The sequence below is a fragment of the Phyllobates terribilis genome, unplaced genomic scaffold (assembly GCF_046119375.1).
Source record: "Phyllobates terribilis strain yellow unplaced genomic scaffold, ASM4611937v1 Scaffold_14__1_contigs__length_39327217, whole genome shotgun sequence".
Classification (NCBI taxonomy): Eukaryota; Metazoa; Chordata; class Amphibia; order Anura; family Dendrobatidae; genus Phyllobates; species Phyllobates terribilis.
Genome location: NW_027362774.1, coordinates 8,394,919 through 8,418,519, shown reverse-complemented (window position 1 = coordinate 8,418,519; position 23,601 = coordinate 8,394,919). Strand labels below are relative to the sequence as shown.

The 23,601-nt window shown below is 39.9% G+C and overlaps 1 protein-coding gene across 12 annotated transcripts in view; it reads right to left on the bottom strand.

Moving 5' to 3' along the window:
* ZNF536 (zinc finger protein 536) overlaps positions 1-23,601 on the bottom strand; it is an 809,539-nt gene that overhangs the window by 352,027 nt on the left and 433,911 nt on the right. For 11 of the 12 annotated variants that reach the window (XM_073659657.1, XM_073659662.1, XM_073659661.1 and 8 more), the window contains one exon: positions 4,868-5,020. The exons of the other annotated variant lie outside the window; for it this stretch is intronic. In XM_073659657.1, coding sequence (XP_073515758.1) covers positions 4,868-5,020 — 153 coding nt within the window. The remainder of the gene's footprint in view (positions 1-4,867; positions 5,021-23,601) is intronic. 12 annotated transcript variants of the gene reach the window in all.

Sequence of the window (23,601 nt, the reverse complement as noted above, 5' to 3'; positions counted from 1 at the left end):
GTGGCTTTTGAAAAAAGGATGTTATGTTGGAGTAATTTTTGGCTAATTTTTCCATTACACTACAGCCTCCAACTTGGTTCCATTGTCTACTGGAGTGTGGAGTAATCGGACATCCACCTCATCCTAGTAGGTGAAGATGATATCACGTTGTACGGGCAGTGAATGAGAAGCCTTTTGTGTTCCAAAACGGTTCTTTATTGTAGCAACGCGTTTTGGCTCTGAGCCGGCACTGTTACCCATCAGATCCCGAGGCGACCCAATGTAAAACAGCGTATGGAGTCGAAATAGCACCGCTCCTTTCACTGTGCAGTGGCTTTTCTTGGGTATGACAGCTCAGATGACCTTCACTTCAATAGGAGATGAGTTGCAGACCCCGTTAACGTCCACTACACAGCAACACTGTGTCAGACACCCACCACTATGATATTGATGACCTATTCTAAAAAATAGTTGAACAGCCCCTTTAAGGACAAAATTATTTAAAAACTACAAAAAAAGCTCTAAATCACAATTGAAAACTCTTAGATTGAGGAATTAGAATGATGGAGGAGCGTTAAGGAACTTTAACAACTCAAAATGTAGATTTTTAATTTTGTAAGACAAAATATGAAAATAACACAAAACAAATGTAAAAATAAAGATCTATAAAAGATAAAAATAGGTGAAGATGACTGTTTACGGGCCAAAGTCTTTACAATCGCAATTTTTTTTTTATTCATTACACATTTTGCTTTTATTTTATTTGTATAATATTTATATCACATCGCATTTCCAAATTTGAAAAACCCTAAATCTCTTCTAATGATTGATGTTTACACCCGCAAAAGATTCCTTTCGAATTCAATGCATCCAATGTTTCTAGGGCCGCATAAGATCAATATCAAAAGTAGTGGACGAAATGATTAAAAACAACAAAAAGCTCTAAAAAACATTAAGAATTCGTAGACTGAGGGCATTAGAATAATGGAGGAAACTGGAGTTTAGCATTACCCATAGAGTAGATTTTCATTCTGTTAAGTAAAATCCCCCCCCAAAAAAACGTAAAAATCCATTTTAAAAGCTAAAAAAAAGTTTGTAAAGACAGGTTAGGATGTCTTTTTACTATCTATTTAAGAAGGAAAATTGTTGGAGCTTTTTCAGCGCTGCTGAATGCTGAATACAATCCGGTACCAAGAGATATTATAATGTGCTTTTTATTTGACGCGTTTCGAACTATATCACAATTCTAAAGTTTGTAAGGACAGGTTAGGATGTCTTTTTACTATCTATTTAAGAAGGAAAATTTGTGGAGCTTTTTCCGCGCTGCTGAAGATCGAAGACAATTCGGTACCAAGAGATGATATTATGTGATTTTTATTCTACGCGTTTCGAACTATATCACAATTCTAAAGATTGTAAGGACAGGTTAGGATGTCTTTTTACTATCTATTTAAGAAGGAAAATTTGTGGAGCTTTTTTCCTCGCTGCTGAAAGTTGAAGACAATCTAGTACCGTGAGATATTATAATGCGTTTTTTATTTGACGCATTTCGAAGTGTATAGCGCCTCTTCTTCAGGAAGTAACCACATAAGAGCACATTGATATAGACATAGGTTCTCTATGTCAATGTGTTCTTATGTTGTTACTTCCTGTAGAAGAAGTATGATCTACTTCAAAACGCGTCGAATAAAAAAACACATTATAATATCTCTTGGTACCGGATTGTCTTCAATGTTCAGGAGAGTGGAAACGCGCCACAAATTTTCCTTCTTAAACCTACTATTGGTCTGATGTCCCGTGGATCCGCGGTAGAACCTGTTTTCAAAGCGATTTTTCTACTCAAACAGGTGGCGCTTTTTTTTTTTACCTCTTTACTATCTAAAAACTTTATACAATTGCAGATTTTATTTTATTGGTTATTGCTTTGTACACGCTTTGCTTTTATTTTATTTGTATTACTTTATATTATGCAGAATTTTTTTAGAATGAAAAATAAAAAAATGTCCTAAATCCCCAAGACTCTTCTAATAAATGACGCCTAACCCCCCCCCCCCACCCCAAAAAAAAAGATTCCACGGCATTAAATGTGTCTGAAGTTTCTAACGATTTACGAGTTATTTTCAGCCTCACTTGTTATTTATTTAGACTTTTCTTTACATAAGAGGGGTCGGAGGAGATCGATGACCGACGCGGATGAACTGAAGTTTTGGAACATTAATATAAATTGTATACTAATTTCCCCCCAAAGCCTATATATATACGTTGTAAACCTGGAGATCTTTAACGCAGCTGCTTATTGCTAAACAGTGCCTTGTCCAGAAGGGGACAATCTGTGCCTCTAATTGCTGTCACTGAAGCCGAGATTCATTATGTGACTTTCCCATTAAAATGTGAGCATTAATTTGTATAATGAAATATCACCCGCTGCAGTGTTCATTAGCCATGCCCTACTGTATACTGAACATTGTTAGCTACCTAGAAACTGTAGTTAATTTTGCTAATGGATATTTCTCTACTTAGTGTTTTGCTATGAAATTTATACTGTAACATTACCTCTTAAACTTTTAAAGAAATTTAAATTCAATCAATTATTCCCAACAAAAGTTTTGGGATGTCATTAAAAGCCAGAAATCGCTACCACTGCAGTGTTACAAAAAAAAAGAGAATAACAACAAAAAAATAACAGAAAAGCAAAAAATAAACTATTTAGCAAAAAGTAGATGAATAAAAACAGAGTTTGATTCTTACTCCCAACTAAGAATAAAGGGAGTTTAATGGAAAGTCGACAGCAAGACATTTCTTTTTCTTTTTTTACGCTGTTTTGGATGATTTTTATAAATCCTGAAATTTAGTTATATTATTTTAAATGGTGAAGTTGATCGAAAATAAAGAAAAGGGAACCAATGACAAGGTCCAAACTGGTCAACCCTTTCTTCTCATGAAGATCAGCTGATCAAATCAGGAAAAGCTCGAATGAAAGGGCTATTCCAGTCTCCAAATATCATCATCATCATCTATCCACCAATGTATCTGGGATAACTGGTTGGAATGATGAAGGTAGGCAATGAATTGAATGACTAGCTACGCCACTCAACTCATCTTGGTCAGGCCATGCTGCCACGAGAAACCAGGAGCATTGGTTCTTCGTGTTCACGCCCCTTCGTAGACTTGATTACCCCTTGAACAGGTAACCAGAACCTAAAGGCTCTCTGCTCTGGCTCAAGGAGTAGGGCCATATGTCCTAAGAAGGTGTATGGACAGTGGTTGTCGAGAAAGAACAACTCTTTCATTACCTTTTAATATCCCAAGATCTGACGTTGGCACATTTGTGGAGTGTAAGTGATAAGGAACGTATGGATGAACTTTCCTTGAAGATGGAATATATATGAAAAATTTTCCTTAAAAGCATGCATATTTCCAAGAGTATATGCTATTGAAGTTCTTAAACTTCTGTTTTGTATATTTGGAGTTTGCAGTGGTGTGGGGGTCTACTTTTCTAGAATCTTTAGCCTAGATTACACAGGAGCATGGAAACCGTGATGCCCTTGAAGGCTCTGGCATCTACGGCAATTCATTAGTGGAATAAATTGAAAGTTATAGCTCTAGATGTCTGGAATGCTCTCAAATCTACAGTAGCACTGACCTAGAACCTTCTAAAATCTATAGTACTACCCCCTTAGTAGTCTGATCACCCATTATATTGATGTCAATCTTTAATACCTTCACATAGTTACAGTCTTGGAATCAGCCAGTAGCCCATGGGGTAACAGCACAAGGGTTACAAAAATAAGCAGATGTGTTGGTGACCATCAGTGAGACATCTGTCCATTAATGAGTATGGTCAACTTTAGGGAGATGAGCTACCCTTGACATAAAAGCTACTTGATGGAGTGGTAATCATGGATCGGATGATATATTTGAGAGTTTGGGCTTATTCTGGCTGAAGTCAATGGGCTAGCTGAAGAAAAATAGCTACTAAAGGGGTTGTCTGGTCCAAATCGATAAGTTTGCAGTCACTCTATTTGACTGCAGACTTATGTATACCCCCAGCACACGCACTGTGCGCTGCGGGGTTCACTGGTTTCTGACCAGGGAGCGAATGTTATGTATGCGTTATACATACTCCTGGCCAGTGGACGCAGCCTCACTCCATACATTTGTATTGAGTCGAGGTCGTGCCCCGACTGGTGACGCGACCATTAAACTCATAATTTCATGAATAACTGGCCATAGAAATTAGATGGTTTATTTCCTATAAGATACTTCTCAAGTTACTAAACTAATTTCCTAAACATGAAGGACATAGATTAAGTAGCCTTTAGTATAAAACTAACCTCGGTGTACGGGGCACACCATACGTACGATGCCCAAATCATAAACCTTGGTAGGTGATCACAAAGTCTATCCATGTTAAATCCATCTACATATGGTCTAACTATGATATCTGATACAATGATTAGGCTGGGACTTAAGTTGGGGAGAGGCAACGATTACTATCAAAAACCAAAAGTGATCAATAACACCCAGGGATGCGATGTACACCATCCTAAGGATAATGTTCATGGCTCAGGGTCAAAAGGATAGGCAAATGTCGCTCCACCTTCCTTGTTGGTGAGGCATCAGCCTAATTGCATCTGTCAACCATAACTGTTCCAAAATGACTGATTCTCCATGTTGGGGCACTAGAACCATCTATCTCATCAATAGCTAGCTAAAAACTTCTTGGGTGTGGAGGTGGTCTACAACAGAAGGTTGGTCCCTCTTGTGCGGCGGAGAACTTCCATGGCACAATGACTGGTAGAACCCTTCTTCTAGAATGGACATGAGACCTCACATAAAAACCAGATTCAATGTAATGCTACGTTCTTGTCTCGGGTTCAGGTCTTACCTGTATGTATCCTCAAATGCACCTTTAGGTGATGTGAAGTCCTAAAGGTTTTCCCACAGTAAGGACAGTCCTTCATAGCTGAGCCAAGGTTTCTGTCCCTCATCATAGCTTGTTGTTGTGCTCCTGTACATCTTCCAGTGTCGTCCCCCATATCTGTAACACAGAGACGATCACTTCTAACATCACTTCAGCCAGACGCTGGTTAATTATAGCAGGGACGGTATCAGTACTCTGCCGGTCTGTTTCATTTGTTCTGTCAATTCTTGTGATTGTGATTCTTGGGGATAATTTCATCTTTTTAATCATTATTTTAAGCAGCATATGGTATCTTAATAGTGAACGGAGTTATAGAAGAAAAGAACCAGCTGTGGAGGCAGATGCCGGGATTTTTTGATTTTTTTTTTTTTTTTACAAGGCACCAAAAACCCAAAAGTTTGAAATTAGAAGAACTCCGACATAATCATCTACATTATTTTTACCTTACATGATTGTGATCAATTACTCCCTTGGATCTAATCAACGTGAGGGGAGGGCCTAGATGCAAAAATCTAAATATGTGCATCTGTACTTCAACTGGATCACCCCCTAATGTTACTGCTGTGATTTTTGCCCAATTTGGAAAATATCAGAATTAAAATAGAATTCATCGGAGACACGAGCTCTACTTTACAAGAGCTTCTAAAAGTTTCAAAAGTATTTTTTTTCTCGACAATCATAATTTTATATTTCCTATTGTGTATTATATATAAGGTTTCTTAGACTCCTGAAGCCTGGTGCCGATACTATGAGATCCTCAATGGTAACCTGCCCTCCTTGCACCTATGTGCCAAATACTAGCGAATAAACCACATTTTAGGGCGTCCAATGGCGCATCACATTCAGCAGCTATGAAGACAGTGACGATTTCTAGGTGTGATCCCTTATATGATCTGTTCTTCGTCATATCTGCTCAAAAAAAAATCCAAAATGTTTTATGTGACGATAGTGGCTTGGAACTTTAACAAAACTTATATTTTTCTGAAAAGTATCCATGTTTGTAGTCACAGATTAAATTAGTTCCAGGGGATATGACAAATAGGTGTGGGGCCCCATAACAAAACTTGCAACCCTAACCCCAATTTTATCTGAAAAAGACATGCTTCAAGGTCATTCCTTCCCACCTATGACTTTCAGTGGTCTGTATTTCACTATACACCCTTATATTCCTCTCTGAAGAGACAATTTGTATATTTAATGTCCCAGAGGAGCATGCATGGCTTATAAGTTTCCTCACTATGACATGCAAAACTTGGCTTGTAACTCTCCGCAAAGAGAAATGTTACCCCTTAGACCCCAGTCCAGAGGCTCTCACCTAGCCCACTCAGATCTCATACTTTGCACTGATGAGGGGCAATACCCCCGAAACACCGTGTCTGCAAATTGAGATTCTCGTTTGGCTTTTATCATAATTCATATTGCAACACTTGTTAAACAGACGATATTGACTTTTAGGTGGCACTAGAGTTACAGTCTTCTTCCTCTCTGAAGAGACAATTTGCATATTTAATTTCCCAGTGGAAGATGCATGGCTTATAAGTCTCCTCACTCTGACATGCCAGGCTTGTCTTGTCACTCTCCAAAAGGAGAAGCATTACCCCTTAGACCTATAATACCCCTTTGACCTAACTACTTGCCATCAAACTCCATCTCTTAGCCCGGGCCTCTTCTTCTGCTGGGGGCCATACCCATTGCGATGCCTACTCCCCGGGGTAGCTAAAGTGGTTGCTTCAATGACCTCATCAAATTAAAGAGCTATGGACAATTTTTCTTGTGGTGGCCATCTGTGAGCTTTCACGTACAATTTGACAGAAAAGTGCTGATGCATGACCCCTTCAGTGGCCAAATGGACACTTTTGACCATCGATGGGTGAGGGTAGCCCTATTGCTACAGTTTAATGTGTGGTATCGTTGGAACATGTACAAGTCCTCCTTGCCATATTGGGTAGTCAACTGACCGGCAGCGTTCTCCAAATGCGCCCTACTTGTCATGTGATAGGTTTATAAAGTAGGATTGGGTCTATTTAGGAGAAAAATAATACAAAATGTAAAAAATTCCTGATTCATGGACCACTTGAAACCCAATGGTCCAACTGAAAATTTCCAGGAATTTTACTCTAATTTAGACGGGAATATTTCTATTAAGCCAAGAGCATGAATTGTGTATGTTTGTTGCCCTCAAAATATTGCCAGCTAAAAAATATTTTATAAAATTCTAGTTATTGTTTTTACATGAAATCCATCCCAGGTTGCAGCTTTCCCCATTTAAGTCAATTGGGGGGAGAAGATGTGGAGGGAGCGCGCTGCACGATGTTTAAAAAATATATATATACAGTAAAGACCAAAAGTTTGGACACACCTCATTTAAACATTTTTCTGTATTTTCATGACTATGAAAATTGTACATTCACACTGAAGGCATCAAAACTATGAATTAACACATGTGGAATTATATACTTAACAAAAAAGTGTGAAGCAACAGAAAATATGTCTTATATTCTAGGTTCTTCACAGTAGCCACCTTTTGCTTTGATGGCTGCTTTGCACAGTCTTGGCATTCTCTTGATGAGCTTCAAGAGGTAGTCACCGGAAATGGTTTTCACTTCACAGGTGTGCCCTGTCAGGTTTAATAAGTGGGATTTCTTGCCTTATAAATGGGGTTGGGACCATCAGTTGTGTTGTGCAGAAGTCAGGTGGATACACAGCTGATAGTCCTACTGAATAGACTGTTAGCTGCTTTTTTCTTGCCATAATACAAATTCTAAGTAAAGAAAAACGAGTGGCCATCATTACTTTAAGAAATGAAGGTCAGTCGGTCCGAAAAATTGGGAAAATTTTGAAAGTGTCCCCAAGTGCAGTTGCAAAAACCATCAAGCGCTACAAAGAAACTGGCTCACATGAGGACCGCCCCAGGAAAGGAAGACCAAGAGTCACCTCTGCTTCTGAGAATAAGTTTATCCGAGTCACCAGCCTCAGAAATCACAGGTTAACAGCAGCTCAGATTAGAGACCAGGTCAATGCCACACAGAGTTCTAGCTGCAGACGCATCTCTTCAACAACTGTTAAGAGGAAACTTTGTGCAGCAGGCCTTCATGGTAAAATAGCTGCTAGGAAACCACTGCTAAGGACAGGCAACAAGCAGAAGAGACTTGTTTGGGCTAAAGAACACAAGGAATGGACATTAGACCAGTGGAAATCTGTGCTTTGGTCTGATGAGTCCAAATTTGAGATCTTTGGTTCCAACCACCGTGTCTTTGTGCGACGCAGAAAAGGTGAACGGATGGACTCTACATGCCTGGTTCCCACCGTGAAGCATGGAGGAGGAGGTGTGATGGTGTGGGGGGTGCTTTGCTGGTGACAATGTTGGGTATTTATTCAAAATTGAAGGTATACTGAACCAGCATGGCTACCACAGCATCTTGCAGCGGCATGCTATTCCATCCGGTTTGCGTTTAGTTGGACCATCATTTATCTTTCAACAGGACAATGACCCCAAACACCTCCAGGCTGTGTAAGGGCAATTTGACCAAGAAGGAGAGTGATGGGGTGCTACGCCAGATGACCTGGCCTCCACAGTCACCAGACCTGAACCCAATCGAGATGGTTTGGGGTGAGCTGGACCGCAGAGTGAAGGCAAAAGGGCCAACAAGTACTAAGCATCTCTGGGAACTCCTTCAAGATTGTTGGAAGACCATTTCCGGTGACTACCTCTTGAAGATCATCAAGAGAATGCCAAGAGTGTGCAAAGCAGTCATCAAAGCAAAAGGTGGCTACTGTGAAGACCCTAGAATATAAGACATATTTTCAGCTGTTTCACACTTTTTTGTTAAGTATATAATTCCACATGTGTTAATTCATAGTTTTGATGCCTTCAGTGTGAATGTACAATTTTCATAGTCAAGAAAATACAGAAAAATCTTTAAATGAGAAGGTGTGTCCAAACTTTTGGTCTGTACTGTATATGTACATATATATATATATATATATATATACATATATATTTAAATACATATATTTAAATATGTATATATTTATTTCTTTTGTAACTGACTATATATATATATATATATATTATATATAAATAAATATATAAAATATATATTAAATATATATATAATATATATATTTCTTTTAACTAAGATATATATATATATATATATTTATGTGTATATACAGTATATCAGGCCTCAAATGGTTAAAAAATATTAAGAGAAATACAAAGAAACCAATAAGCGGCTAAATATCCAATAAAAAAATAGCCTTTTTGTATTTCTATTGAAAGGACTTCCATCTTCATTCCGCACAGCGTATTATAAATGGGATTCGCCTTTATTCTCATTCCCTTCTTTTTTTTTTTAACATACATTTTTAAATAGAGCAGCTGCCTTCACTGTGCGCTCGCCGGCGATTTCTCTATGCAAACAGTATTTGGCACTAAATGCATATAAATGCACACTGGTATACGTCCGCTCCATAGCCGGTATTGATCATTAATAGCTTTCGAATGCTAGCAGTTTAATTAATGTGAGCACGGGAACATTACTTCATTGAATTGTCTCAGCCATATGTGTCGGGAACAAATTCTATTGTTATCTTATCAATATTTACACAGCTGGAAAATTAACTAGGACCCGTTCACGAAAAAAAAAAAAAAAATCTTTCATGCACGGATGGCGTAAAACACTCCCTTCTCCAAGAATCGCTCATAAATGACAATGTAACTGTATAGAATGGAAAAAAAAATAAATAATAATAAATGGAAGATGATTCCTGGGTTTACGGGCAGACTTTCCAAGTTGGAAATTTAAAGAGGCTTTAAAAAAAAAAAAAAGTTTATTTAGAAAATACCGTAAAGGTAATGAAGGATAGAAATGTTGTGATCCGTAGAATATTTGTATAAAAAACCCCCCCCGAAATTAATAAATGAAATTCTAGGACTTGGGATGATTTCAAAATGCCTTGAAATTAGTAAAGCAATTAAATTTCATCTTCTGTGAAACATTTTTTGTTAACTTTTTCATTTTAAAATACCGGGGATACTTTTCATCAGGCTTGGACTGGCCTACGGTAGGACAGGAGAATCCTCCGGCGGGCCCCATTGTATGGGTTGTACAGGATTAGCAAAACGTATCTGCTTTCTTCCAAAAACAGTGCCACACCTGTCCATTGGTTGTGTGTGATTTTGCAACTCAGCCCCATTCTTTGCACTATTGAGCTGCAGTACAAGCCACAAACTATGGACTGAAGTGGCGCTATTTTTTGGAAGGAAGAAGCCTTTTTTTTTTTCTTTATAAATCCAAGAAGTGTAGATTTCCATTTACTGAGTTGTAGTTGAATCTATATGTATATTAAGGGTATTAAGGTAGGAAAATCTGACAACCATCCCTAGATAAGGGATATTTTCTGACAGCCTTTGACTGTTCACCATGAAAAGTGCCTTCTTCTGACACTCAGGGAAATAAAAAGTGACTTTCCTACCACGACCTTCAGCATATTGTACCCAAATCATCACCATAATCTCATGGGTACTACCACCGCACCTACGAGATCAGGGGCTGAAGCACAGCCATGGCCTTTCTACAATAGCTATGATCAGAGATGGAGCCGATCCCAGCAGTGTAAAGGGGCTGCCACTTCTTAAATTCGAAAAATGTTTGTAAGACCGAGAATCTTTGCAATTTACCTTTTACTAAAAATCTTCTCCGTTCCCAAGAATGGAGGGATTTTTAATTTTATTGTTTACTGCTCATTGCCTAGGTTACTGGCCACCTTTCAGTCTATCAGCAGTGGGCATTTTTTTAGGCAAGCAGCTTGTCGCTTGAAAGTATATAGCTTACAAGCACTATCCAGCCAGTTTCGACGCAGAGACAAAGCCGTCTCTGATCACCGCACACATTTTGGGCCGGGGGCATTATTCCGAACTGTCAGTCATCGGGAGCGAGGGACCGGGAAGCCAGGAGACAGGGCAGCAGTGTGCTACTAAAGACAAGTCATGGGACAAACCCTTTAATTCCTAGTTGCCTAGTCTCTCAAAAACATCCTGGATTCATCCATAAAAGGAGAAGAGCTCCTGAAGTTCGAGAAACCTTCTGGAAAGCAATCTTTCTCGTTTTCTTTTGTGAAAAAAAAAAGGTCAGAAAATGTAGCATAGAACATGCTTGGATGGGGCGTGGAGGACACCAAGCCTAGAAAAGAGGACATAGTTATGGGAAACCTCCCAAATGGCCAACTCTAAAATTCGTCAAGTATGGATTACCGTTACTGTTACTGGAAAACAATTTTCGATGACCAGTAACCTCCCAGAATGACAACTCTAAAACTTTGGAGAGCACAAAGCCAATAAAAAAAGGACATTGTCATGGGAAAACAATTTTTCGATGACTACTAACCTCCCAGATGGCCAACTCAAAAACTTGTCACGTATGGTCCACCCTCGCTGTTAACCATAGCATCTACAGAAAACCCAACCGTCAGTCTGAAAGTGTCCAAGTGTTTACGGAAGTATCAAGAATGGGGTCAGAAGCATTGAACATGAGATTCTGTTGACCGATTCCATGCAAGCCAAAAGTGTTGGGAAATTTTTGATGCCTCACAAAGCAAGAGCTTGTGTTCACATCTTTCCGGTAACGGCTACTTATGTGCTCTTATGTTGTTCAAACAGGACATCAAGAGTCGGGGGCTGCAAGTAGGATAATGAGGGTTGTACGCCCGAGAAAACCACCAAACCTCATAAGGATCAGCTCTCTCTCTGTAAGGAGAGATGTTTAGATAGATTCAATTTGCAGTAATAAAATTACATAAATACGACATAAACATTTTAAATCTGCCTTTGACATGGTTTACAAATAGATATGACACAAAAAGCCGTACATCATGGGGTAATTTAAGTGTTTGTAGAACTGTTTATGAAATTGGCTTGTTAAAGTTTAACTTATTCAAGGTCCCTAAATGAACAAAAAAAATCGACTTTAGTTAAATGTTTGTACCTTTTTTTTTATTTTTTATTTCTAATGGATATTTTTGTTTAACTTACAAGGAAACGAACCCCGTAAATTTTTCCTTGGCATCAAACGAAATTTTGAGGACAAACAGCTTGAAGATGTAAAGCGAAAATTTAATAGAGAAGGACAAAACATAATTCCGACGTGTTTTGTGTTTTTTTTTGTGTGTGTGTGTGTTTTTTTTTTTATAAAGCCATGTAGATATGGTAATGACCTAGTGAGACAATTGAGAAGGCTTTATAAGAATCAACAAAGGCCCAAGACACACACAGAGGTATGTGGGTGGCCAGGAGATGTGGCCTTTAAGATATTCCATGCTATAAGCTTCTTAAGGAGAGCGAGTTCTTCTGACGCTCATGAATAAAGAACCATTGGTGTCTTGGGTACAATACGAAGCTGCAGGTCGCCATTTTTATCACTTAAAAGAGGTGTAAGCTGCATCTTCTCTAATGTCTGGGGATATTTTGTGACTTAACGCTCAGCCTATAGAATCTTCTTTGTGTTGTAGATACATTTTTAGGGAATTCTTCTAGTATGGTCATTGTCTTTACAGACAAATTACTTTAGCTGGACATTTCCACTGAAGGTTATTAATGCTAAAGGAATTAATTAGTCAACCTGGTAGGTGTTTTGGGACTATAGATGTTGTGTTACAGCTATTTTCAATGCCCAAATGTGGAGCTGGTGGTGAAGGAAACATTTTCGGAAGGTTCAACCTGCAACCATCACATCACTTGACCATATACAGTCATGGCCAAAAGTGTTGGCATCCTTGAAATTGTGCCAGAAAATGAAGTATTTCTCCCAGAAAATTATTGCAATTACACATGTTTTGTTATACACATGTTTATTGGCTTTTGTGTGTATTGGAAGAATACCAATAAAAAACAGAGAAAGAAAGGCAAATTGCACAAAATCCAAAAAATGGGCCATATATTGTTGGCCTTTTTCCAAAAATTGTGGGTAAACAACTTTGTTTCAAACATGTGATGCTGGTTCAAACTCACCTGTGGCAAGTAACAGATGTGGACAATATGAAAATCACACCTTAAACCAGATAAAAAGGGAAGAAGTTGCCTCAATCTTTGCATAGTAGTGTCCTTGTGGGCCACACTAAGCATGGAGAACCGAAAGAGGAGAAGAGAACTGTCCGAGGACTTGAGAACCAAAATTGTTGAAAAATAGCAACAATCTCAAGGAGATTGAGAAGAAGATGGAAAAAAAATCTCCATCTCCTCCATTCCGTCAACCCATGAAAATCAGACTGCACTCAGATGTTGGATCAAACTTAGGCATGCTGCAATTTTTTGCTCGGACTGAGCCGATCGCACATTGCCGGCACAGTACAGCCGGTAGTTCTCCTTAAAACATGCAAATATTTAAGAAAACTATCAGATGTAAAAAAAAACAAAACAAAACTAAAAAATAAACCAAAACAGGTAATGGCTCAATGGTTTAGAAATGATGGTCTTTTGGTAAAATGTGGGTAACTGAGAGTCTGGGAAAATGTGGATGATATTCCAGCTTCTGGTAAAAATCACTTTATTTCTTGGAAAATGTTAAAAATGTATCCAAAATTACTGAATGCACAAAGCGACGCATTTCGGTTCTTTGTCAGAGCTTAAAGGGGCAAAGCTCCTGGTAAAAATCACCAACTTAAAGGGGTTGTCTACTGCATTTTTATTGATGACCTATCCGTAGAATAGGTCATCAATGTCTGATTGGCAGGGGTCCGACACCCGACACCCCCACGATCAGCTGCTATCGGTGTCGGCCAGAAGGACTTACTTGCGGTGCTGGCCATCTACATGTAGTGGCTGGGGCTTGGTTCTACACATCTACCTCTTATTCAAATCAATAGGAGGAAGATGTGTAGTACCCCGCGGCAGCCATTACAAGTAGACGGCCAGCTCCACAAGTGAGTACTTGCCGACACCGATAACAGCTGGTCGTTGCGGGCGCCGGGTGTCGGACCCCTGCCGGCCAGACATTGATGATCTATTCTACGGACAGAGCATCAGTAAAAAAGTAGTGGACAACTTCTTTAAGCTGGTGATTTTTACCAGGAGCTTTGCCTATTTAATCTCTGACAAAGAACTGAAACGCGTCGCTTTGTGCATCGTCTAATTTTGGATACATTTTTAACATTTTCTAAGAAATAAAGTGATTTTTACCAGGAGCTGGAATATCATCCACATTTTTACCATTACTAAACATGATTGGGTCGGATCGTGGTTCCTTGCATACTGGACCTTTACTCCAAGTAATTGGTGAGCTGACGTCCTCTTTTTCTATTGACCTTCTTTGCTGAGTGTCTGAACAGCAAAAGTTTTGCAGGGTGGAACCTTAAGTTAAAAAAACCCCTATGTTTTGGAATTTTTGTCCTTTCCAGATTTTCCATTTTCAATTGCTACTTCTACTAAACTTCCAACCCCATCAGACAACTTCTAACATCTCAGATCATCCAGCATCTTAGTGGCCTTCCTCGTGCCAGATTATCGCTGTTTTACTATATATTCACATATTTTCTCCGATTTTTAATTTTTTTTTCTGCAAGACCAAGACGGTTATACCGCGAGCGCTGAATCTATAACAACAAATTACTTGCATTACACCGGTGGAAAAGTCAATGATTAATTTCAAGTATTGAATTTATTTCAATATATTTCATTAACTTTATTAACTTTTCCAGAAAAAAAAAAAAAAAAATTCCGACAGCATTTATTGCTAAAAAGCAAATATTAAATGAGAAGCTCGTAAAAAAAAAAAAAAAGAAAATAACCGAATCCTCAAAGTCTCCTCGGCTTGTTAGTGTCTGAATTAGCCATGTGAATTGAAGGCATTTTGTAAAAGATGTATTCTAAGGGCTACAAATAGGGGCCTGATAGCTGGGAGGCAGGAAATCTGCACTTAGTGAGTCTGGACAAATCCTAATCCTTTCTTTATTTCTCGACCTGCATTTTTTTAAAGCATTGAAAGTAAAGGGTGGTTACAATCCACCGCGCTTTCTGTCTCTGTATGTTCTCCAACAGGGGAGGAAAATAGAGTTTTACAAAAACTGTGAGGTTCGGAATATGTGATGTCAAAAACAAAAAAAGGACAAAATTAACACATATTTTAAAGAAAATTTCATTCTACTTTATTTTATGATGTGTTTTCCCTTTTCAGGACTACTATATTGATGATACAATATCAGTATCAGCAGGGGTCTGACACCAGGAACCCCCACCGATCATCATATCCTGCAGCCGGTACCAGTATTTGGTTATCAGAGCCGGGGATCATAGCTCTTTGCATCACGTAGTGGCCGTGCTCGGGTACTGCAGCTTAGCTCTTACTGATATGAATGTGAGCTGAGCCGCAGTACCCAAGAATGGCCACTACATGGTGTATGGAGCTATGGTCTCTAGCACTGTGTACTTCCGCTGATGCAGGACCTGCTGATCAGAATGGGTAATAGATGTCTGACCCCCCCCCCCCCCCCATCAATCTCATATTGATAACTTATGTTAAGGTTAGGTCATCAATGTTATAGTCTTGGACTTTCCTTTTAAATTTACAGAAAGGTATATTTATGGGATAGTACAATTTTTCTGGAAATAGGGTAAGGTATAGCTAAGCCCCCCCCCCCCCCCTTTCGAAGGTCTAGGTTCACATATGGCGTACGTACCAGCAGTTCCAGTTTCCCAGGAAAATCCCGCAAGTCAAAAAGCGAGAGAAGTTAACCAAAATTGGTCACTTTGGGTGCTTCTATATGATATTGGAGTGTTCTTAAGGCCTTAAAAATTGTGATTTTTGCACTTTAAAGGGTTTGTCCCATGACGTCTTTCCAGAAGCGCACTGCCCTACTGCGTCCTGTGACCAGTGGGATACTGCTTAGCTGACAGTTCGAACCATTGGCATCATTGCGTTGTCGACCCGAAATGCTGCTTTGCCCCTACAACATTGGAGGAACACAGAAGCACTAAAGCTGGCCCGATTGGGGGTTAACAATATGTGGCGGCGATCCAAAAACTTACACGCTCTATTGGAAAGAGCCTGTAAGCGCCCTGCATGTTCGGATACCGCTGCTAGACTGCAGAGGTAACCGGTTACCTCTGCAAGAAGCCATAAAGGATAAAATAAAAAAAAACTCTCCTTTCTCAAGAGTGGAGACATTTTTTATTTACGAGCACTTTGCAATTTTTGCCCGTCTAAGAAGATGAGAATAACACTTTAATAAATTGGTGCATGTGACATACAGCAGTGTTCAGCTCCCTCTTTCTGCACCAGTCTCTACAATGAGAGGGACTGGGGCAAAATAGGACAAAGGAGGGGCTCTCAGATCAGATGACAAGCCCCTCGTATATACTCAGCAGCCTAAGAAAGGTTTCTATGCTACGGTATATAACACCAAATGACGTTATATACATAATACTTTAGAAATATTAGTGTCTTCTTTGCACAAGGATTTTGGTGACTTCATTAGATTCTCATGCATTGGGAAAAATTATCTACAGTAAATTACATTTTTTGTCACTTTTCATATAACCTATAGCACTAGATGCCATAAAGCACTACAAATCCCAGCAGTCACAATCCGTGATGCTTCCTCACCACAAGCGTTTACTGTTTCACTAGATCATTTTCCGAGTCAATCGAGGATTTTTTTGTTCTCGCCGTGCCCATATAAGGTCGCGTTAAACATCGCCGTTATTAGGAATTGGCAACAAATGTGTTTAAGGGAAAGACTATTTTAAGAAAAAAAAAAAACAGAAGGAAATCGCTAATCAGATTCAAACACCACTGATTTCTCGCTGCTTACTATAAACCATGCCAAAAATCTGTGTGGCAGCAAAATAAGAAAAAAAAATATATATATATAAAAAAAAAAAAATCACAGACTTGTGACAGCATTGCATGGGCCTGCGAGCGGCTGACACTGAGCAGGCGGAGAACACAGGCCTGGGAGCAGCTCTTTAATGTCAGCTAATAGGCTGGAGAGAGGAGGGGTCCGGGCCACAGATTGAGTTAGAGGGCAGGTGCCTTATATAAGATGGCGAATGTGGAGGAACCCTCAACACCGCACCAGGCGTAAAAGGCCATTTATGACCTGTGGCGCTACAGGGGTTAAAAGGAAATCAACATTGATACATTTTCCCTATATGAAGTTTCAAAAACATTCTGAGACTAAACTGGTAATGGGACAGAACTAGATTGTAAGCTCCGCAGACACTAGGACTGGATTATCTGTGTCGCTTTGGATTCCACCTTCTCAATGCAAAGAAGTTCTGCAGCGGCTAATCCTGTAAGGTGTGCTATTAAAGGAACACTCTGGAAACAACTGATACATTGTCTCATGAGCACTGCATGATCAGGGACTGAGCATGTTAGAGACTCTCTTAATGGGGGCTTCTCCCATGGGGGTGTAACTAGGATAGGTGCAGAGGTTGCAGTCATCCCCTGATCCTGTGGGTCCCATAAGAAGTAACCAATGCTATTATAGACTGATTTTGCACCGGTTCCACCCCTTAAAGACAATCATAAGGTATAAGAAAGAGGGACAGATTTACGAATCCTGTTTTCTCAGGTGCTGCAGAACCTCATATTTCACACACCAGATGCTACAATAATATTTACAGAAGAACAAAAGTAGATTCTTATCAATATTAAAGATTGCTCTTTCCTTTAAGGCCTCTTTCACAGCTCAGTGTGTCCCATACGTGTGGTGACAGTTTTTACGCGTACCAGAGACACTTACACACATAGACCCATTCAAATGTATGGGTCTGTGCACATGTCAGTGTGTTTCCATGGGCAAAACACGCTGACATGTCCGTTTTTTACATGCTGCATCGGCAGCAAAATGTCCCACACTGATGACACATGGAATCAGCGGTACAGTTAGTGCTGTTCCCAAGCGCCGGGTGCTGAAGACATCTGTCATCATTGTCCCCTGCTTGCGCTGCGATCATCTCCAGCAGGGGACAATGTTGACAGTTGTATTCAGCAAGTGTAAAAATAAGAAGAAAATAAAAAACACTTATACTCACCTGTCTGATATACTGTCCCATGCTGTAATCCATCTGACCGACAATTCTGCATCAACGACTGCGGTGGCTGTAAGCGACTGCACATGCCGAGGAGCAGAGGAGAATGACTCGCTTCAGCGAGCTGGCCCCTGAACTGCGCTGAGCTCACTGAATGACAATGCTATGCTCACTGAGCTCAGTGACTTCTGGTCAGACTTCTTTGAACAGTAGATGGCTGTAGATGGTTCCCACTGGTTGCTGCCAGTTCTGAGTTGATGGCACTGCTGGATATCTTCCGACTTTTAAAGAAAGTAACCATGATGTGTCATTCATCTGCTGCACTAAGTTTACTTGGATGAGCACTGCGTTTATGTTCATCAATGCTGCCTGTTTCTTAGTGTCTTCAAGGCTGAGAAATACAGGCAGATACTTATCCATCATGTAATACCATCAGGGAGGCATCTGATTGGCTCCAAATTTATTCTGCAGGCGGACAACGACCCCAAACATCCAGCCAATATCGTTAAGAACGAGGAGTCCTGGGGGTGATGATTCAGCTCCATTGATCCCTGATCTCACACCATCTGGTCTGTCTGGGGTCACATGAAGGTCTGCACAAACCTCATGCACAGAAGATCTGGCGTCAGTTCTCCAAGATGTTTGGAACAACCTCCTGCCGATTTCCTTCATAAACTGTGTACAAATGTATGTAGAAGAATTGATACTTTTATCCCACCAAATATTGACTCGATTTTCTTTTTCTTTTGTATTTTATTAATTAATAAAAAAAATAAACTATAAACACTTCTATTTTTTTTAAAGCATTCTTACTTTGCAGTATTTTCCCAACACCCTTAATGTTCCTCTTTACTTGACATGTCCTAAAATGAGCAGCACGAGCTTTGCAAAGAACCCATCATTTTGCGATACTCTGCAGGGAGATGTTTACATGATACTTACTTATATGTGGCCACCAAGTGGTTTTGATGTGCATTGCAGTCTGTCCATGGTCTGGAGCAAATTACAATAATGTACTGAAGTTGCATTGAGAGAAATTGAAATTTGCAGGTGGACACGTCTGTATATCGTGTCCTGGATTTTTTTTTTTTTTGCAGCAGCAGCAGATTGCAGAGCTCCGACTGCTTATTCCAAGCCATGTTATAGCCCTCAAGACTTCTTATAAATATTCCTGTATCGAGTGGCAAACTCGGCTCTGCTACATCTGTATTTGTCAGCTATGTGTTTTTCCAAATCTTTAACATTATGGAGGGAGATTCCTGTACCTTTAAGGATATGAACCTGCCACCTGAAAGCCCCTGCGCAGGTGAGGACGCTCGGCTTATGAGGATGGCGTTTCATGCACCTTGTAATATCTTTCATTTAGGAATTGGCAGACATGGATTCCCAGAAGCACCTTGGCCTGTGTGTGTCTCTTTAACCAGCTGAGTGATCCCGGCTTTTAATATAGCTGTACCAATTATTGTAAAAGTCATCTAGACCCTTATAACCACAAATATTGACAGTTTATTGCTCGACGCTTTCATGACATTTGAAGGTCACATCATACATAATACATAGTCTTTTATAAAAGTGTCTGGGACACAGATACATGATCAGCAATTACTTCTGCTATTTGTGCCGTATCGATTCTGATCTTATTCAATGCGAAGTGGAAGGTGGGATCGAGGATGAGCAGGCGATTAACATAGAAGCAAAAACGCCGCTCAGCACTGACAGCAATGTGTACTAATATCATATACAGTAATAGAAAGAGGCTGTCCAGGAGCAGCCTGTAACCCAGAAACAGCGCCACTCTGCTCCACAGGTTATGTCTGGTATTGCAGCTTCATTTACCTGAACAGAAAAACAATACCAGAACACAACTCACTCTATTATCTATCTATCTATCTATCTATCTATCTATCTATCTATTATCTATCTATCTATCTATCTATCTCTGTCCATTCCTCTATCTGTCTATCAATCTATCCATCCATCCATCCATCCATCAATCCATCTATCCATCCATCTATCTCTCTGTCCACCCCTCTATCTATCAATCTGTCCATCCCTCTATCTATCTATCTATCTATCTATCTATCTATCTATCTATCTATCTATCTATCTATCTATCTATCTATCTATCATCTATCTATCCATCTCTGTCCATCCCTCCATCTATCCATCCATCCATCCATCTATCCATCTCTATCTATCTATCTATCTATCTATCTATCTATCTATCTATCTATCTATCTATCTATCTATCTCTCTGTCCATCCCTCTATCTATCCATCTATCTATCTATCTATCTATCTATCTATCTATCTATCCATCCATCCATCTATCTATCTCTCTGTCCATCCCTCTATCTATCCATCCACCCCTCTATCCATCCATCTCTCTGTCCATCCATCCATCTATCCATCTATCTATCCATCCATCTCTCTGTCCATCCCTCTATCTATCTATCTATCTATCTATCTATCTATCTATCTATCTATCTATCTATCTATCTTCTATCTATCCATCTCTGTCCATCCCTCTATCTATCAATCTGTCCATCCCTCTATCTATCCATCCATCTCTCTGTCCATCCATCCATCTATCCATCCATCCATCCATCCATCCATCAATCCATCTATCTCTCTGTCCACCCCACTATCTATCAATCTGTCCATCCCTCTATCTATCTATTATCTATCTATCTATCTATCTATCTATCTTCTATCTATCATCTATCTATCCATCTCTGTCCATCCCTCCATCTATCCATCCATCCATCTATCCATCCATCTATCCATATCTATCTATCTATCTATCTATCTATCTCTCTGTCCATCCCTCTATCTATCCATCTATCTATCTATCTATCTATCCATCCATTCATCTATCTATCTCTCTGTCCATCCCTCTATCTATCCATCCATCCATCTCTCTGTCCATCCATCCATCTATCCATCTATCTATCCATCCATCTCTCTGTCCATCCCTCTATCTATCTATCTATCTTCTATCTATCCATCTCTGTCCATCCCTCTATCTATCAATCTGTCCATCCCTCTATCTATCCATCCATCTCTCTGTCCATCCATCCATCTATCCATCCATCCATCCATCAATCCATCTATCTCTCTGTCCACCCCACTATCTATCAATCTGTCCATCCCTCTATCTATCATCTATCTATCTATCTATCTATCCCTCTATCTATCTATCCATCTATCTCTCTGTCCATCCCTCTATCTATCTATCTTTTATCTATCATCTATCTATCTATCTATCTATGTCCATCCCTCCATTTATCCATCCATCTATCCATCTCTATCTATCTATCTATCTATCTATCTATCTATCTATCTATCTATCTATCTATCTATCTATCTATCTATCTCTCTGTCCATCCCTCTATCTATCCATCCATCCATCTATCTATCTATCTATCTATCTATCTCTCTGTCCATCCCTATATCTGTCTATCCCTCTATCTATCTATCCATCCATCTGTCTATCTATCTATCTCAGTTGAAAAATCACAAGTCCCAGTTTGTATAGGAGCCATGTCGTTGCTCTGATATGGGCTAATAAACTGTCTTATGTCTTCTTTGCCTATTTTCTTTGGGTGCCTGTTCATTACTGGACATTACAGAAGGGCTTGGGTCGTGGCTCTTGGTCGTGGCTTTGGGTCGTGGCTTTGGGTCGTGGCTCTGGGTCGTGGCTTTGGGTCGTGGCTTTGGGTCGAGGCTCTGGGTCGTGGCTTGGGTTGTGGCTCTGGGTCGTGGCTTTGGGTCGTCTCTCTTGGTCGTGGCTTTGGGTCGTGGCTCTTGGTCGTGGCTCTGGGTCGTGGCTCTGGGTTGTGGCTCTGAGTCGTGGCTCTGGGTCATGGCTCTTGGTCGTGGCTTTGGGTCGTGGCTTTGGTTCGTGGCTCGGGTCATGGCTCTGGGTCTTACACTTTCCACACTGCTGCTTTTTCTGTCTCTTTCTGGCTTTCTATGTATCCGCCTTCTCTCTGATCATAGATCTCCCCGTCTCTATATAGTATATAGATATAGATGATACATATATACCGCTGTAGCATTCTGTACGTCGTTTACCACGGCTGTGCGCACACACACAACATAAATTTGTGCCTGAAGTTTATTACTTGACTCGTCTACTTCCCAACAACACATATGTGGTCCATAAAATAAATATTCTGATGAATTTATTATTGGATGTTGAGGTTTTTATCTTTTCAGGAGCATAAAATACACAATCTGTTAAAAAGAAAGCATATTTTGCTTGCCTCTCACTGTATTTTTTAACTGGTAATTGTACGTACATATTTCTGTTTTATTGTTTAAATCCTTTTTCTCCAAATTGAGTCGTTAACACACCAGCGGAGAAAAAAAACACAGAAGCAAAACAGAAAATTACCTTTTTATGTACATTGCAAATAGTATTTATTATGCTTAACATCCAGCCTCGGCGGCTGCTCTTTGCTGGGGATTTTGCTGGCCCTTTATAACAAGGTCTATAAGCTCTGGAGACGATGTATGGTGGTACAGGGGCATCCAGGGTAATTATCCTATGTACCATATGTACATACGCTGCCTTGTAATCATCTTCTGCTGCACAGACCTTTCCCAATAAAGTCACTTGCCAGATGGCCCCTAAACATAGGGCCACTCATCATACTTAGTCCCCAATTGGTGCAATGATATCCACTTGATATCAAGCAGAAAAGATCCTCGAATTTGGGTTGTCTAAGATTAGTTAAGAATATTTTGGTTTGCTTCCCCATCCCTTTATCTAAATATCTTGTCTTGTTAGGTACCCTGTGATACTTGCCACCCAAAGGACCCCTTCTATCTATCCTACTTACATAACCAGTATTGGCCATTAGGGATTAAGAAGACCATTCCATGACTCTATTGATTCAGTCTGGAAAAGGTCTACATTCGAACATATCTAATCCTTGGTGAGTGCTCCATCTGGTCTCCATATAACTAGTGATCAGATGAGCTGAGATGGGTAACCTTCCTACACGACCTGCACAACTCGATAGCCAACTTCATTCTTGACTAGAATTGCTCTTTGGATTCGTCAACAAAATTTTACTTCGCCATGGTTTTCGAGGTTGCCCAGTTTTGGACACAAGCTAGGACCAACTTTCTAATCAAGAGCTTTATATCTATACTGACAATTTACTGTTCTTATAAGAAAGGAATGGCATAACGTTGCATGCCTTACTGCACTCAATGCCCGTTTGAGATGCTAATGGGATGCAAAAATTTGTTCCTAAAATTTATTACTTGACTCATCTGCTTCCCAATTGCACCTACGTAGTCCAACAATGATTTAAGACCCCCATACATATTAGACTGTCAGCTGAACCTGCCGATACTGATGGGTTCGGCCAACAATTTAACGTGTATGGGGGCACCAGCCAACTTGATAGTCGCATGTCTGATTTCGACTGCCAGCCAACGAGTTAGTCGGTGGCTTTATCATAAAGATCACAAGAGCACTTGGCCGAGTGAGCACTCTTGAGCATGGGAGTGTTGACTGAGAGCAATCGGCCAGAGCACTATTCGGCCAACAAGGCCATCCATAAATTGTCCCATCCATGCATCTGTGAACTAATCTCCCTAATCTACCTCCCTACATGTAATTTCCGATCCTTTTAAGACCTCCTTTGCTCTCC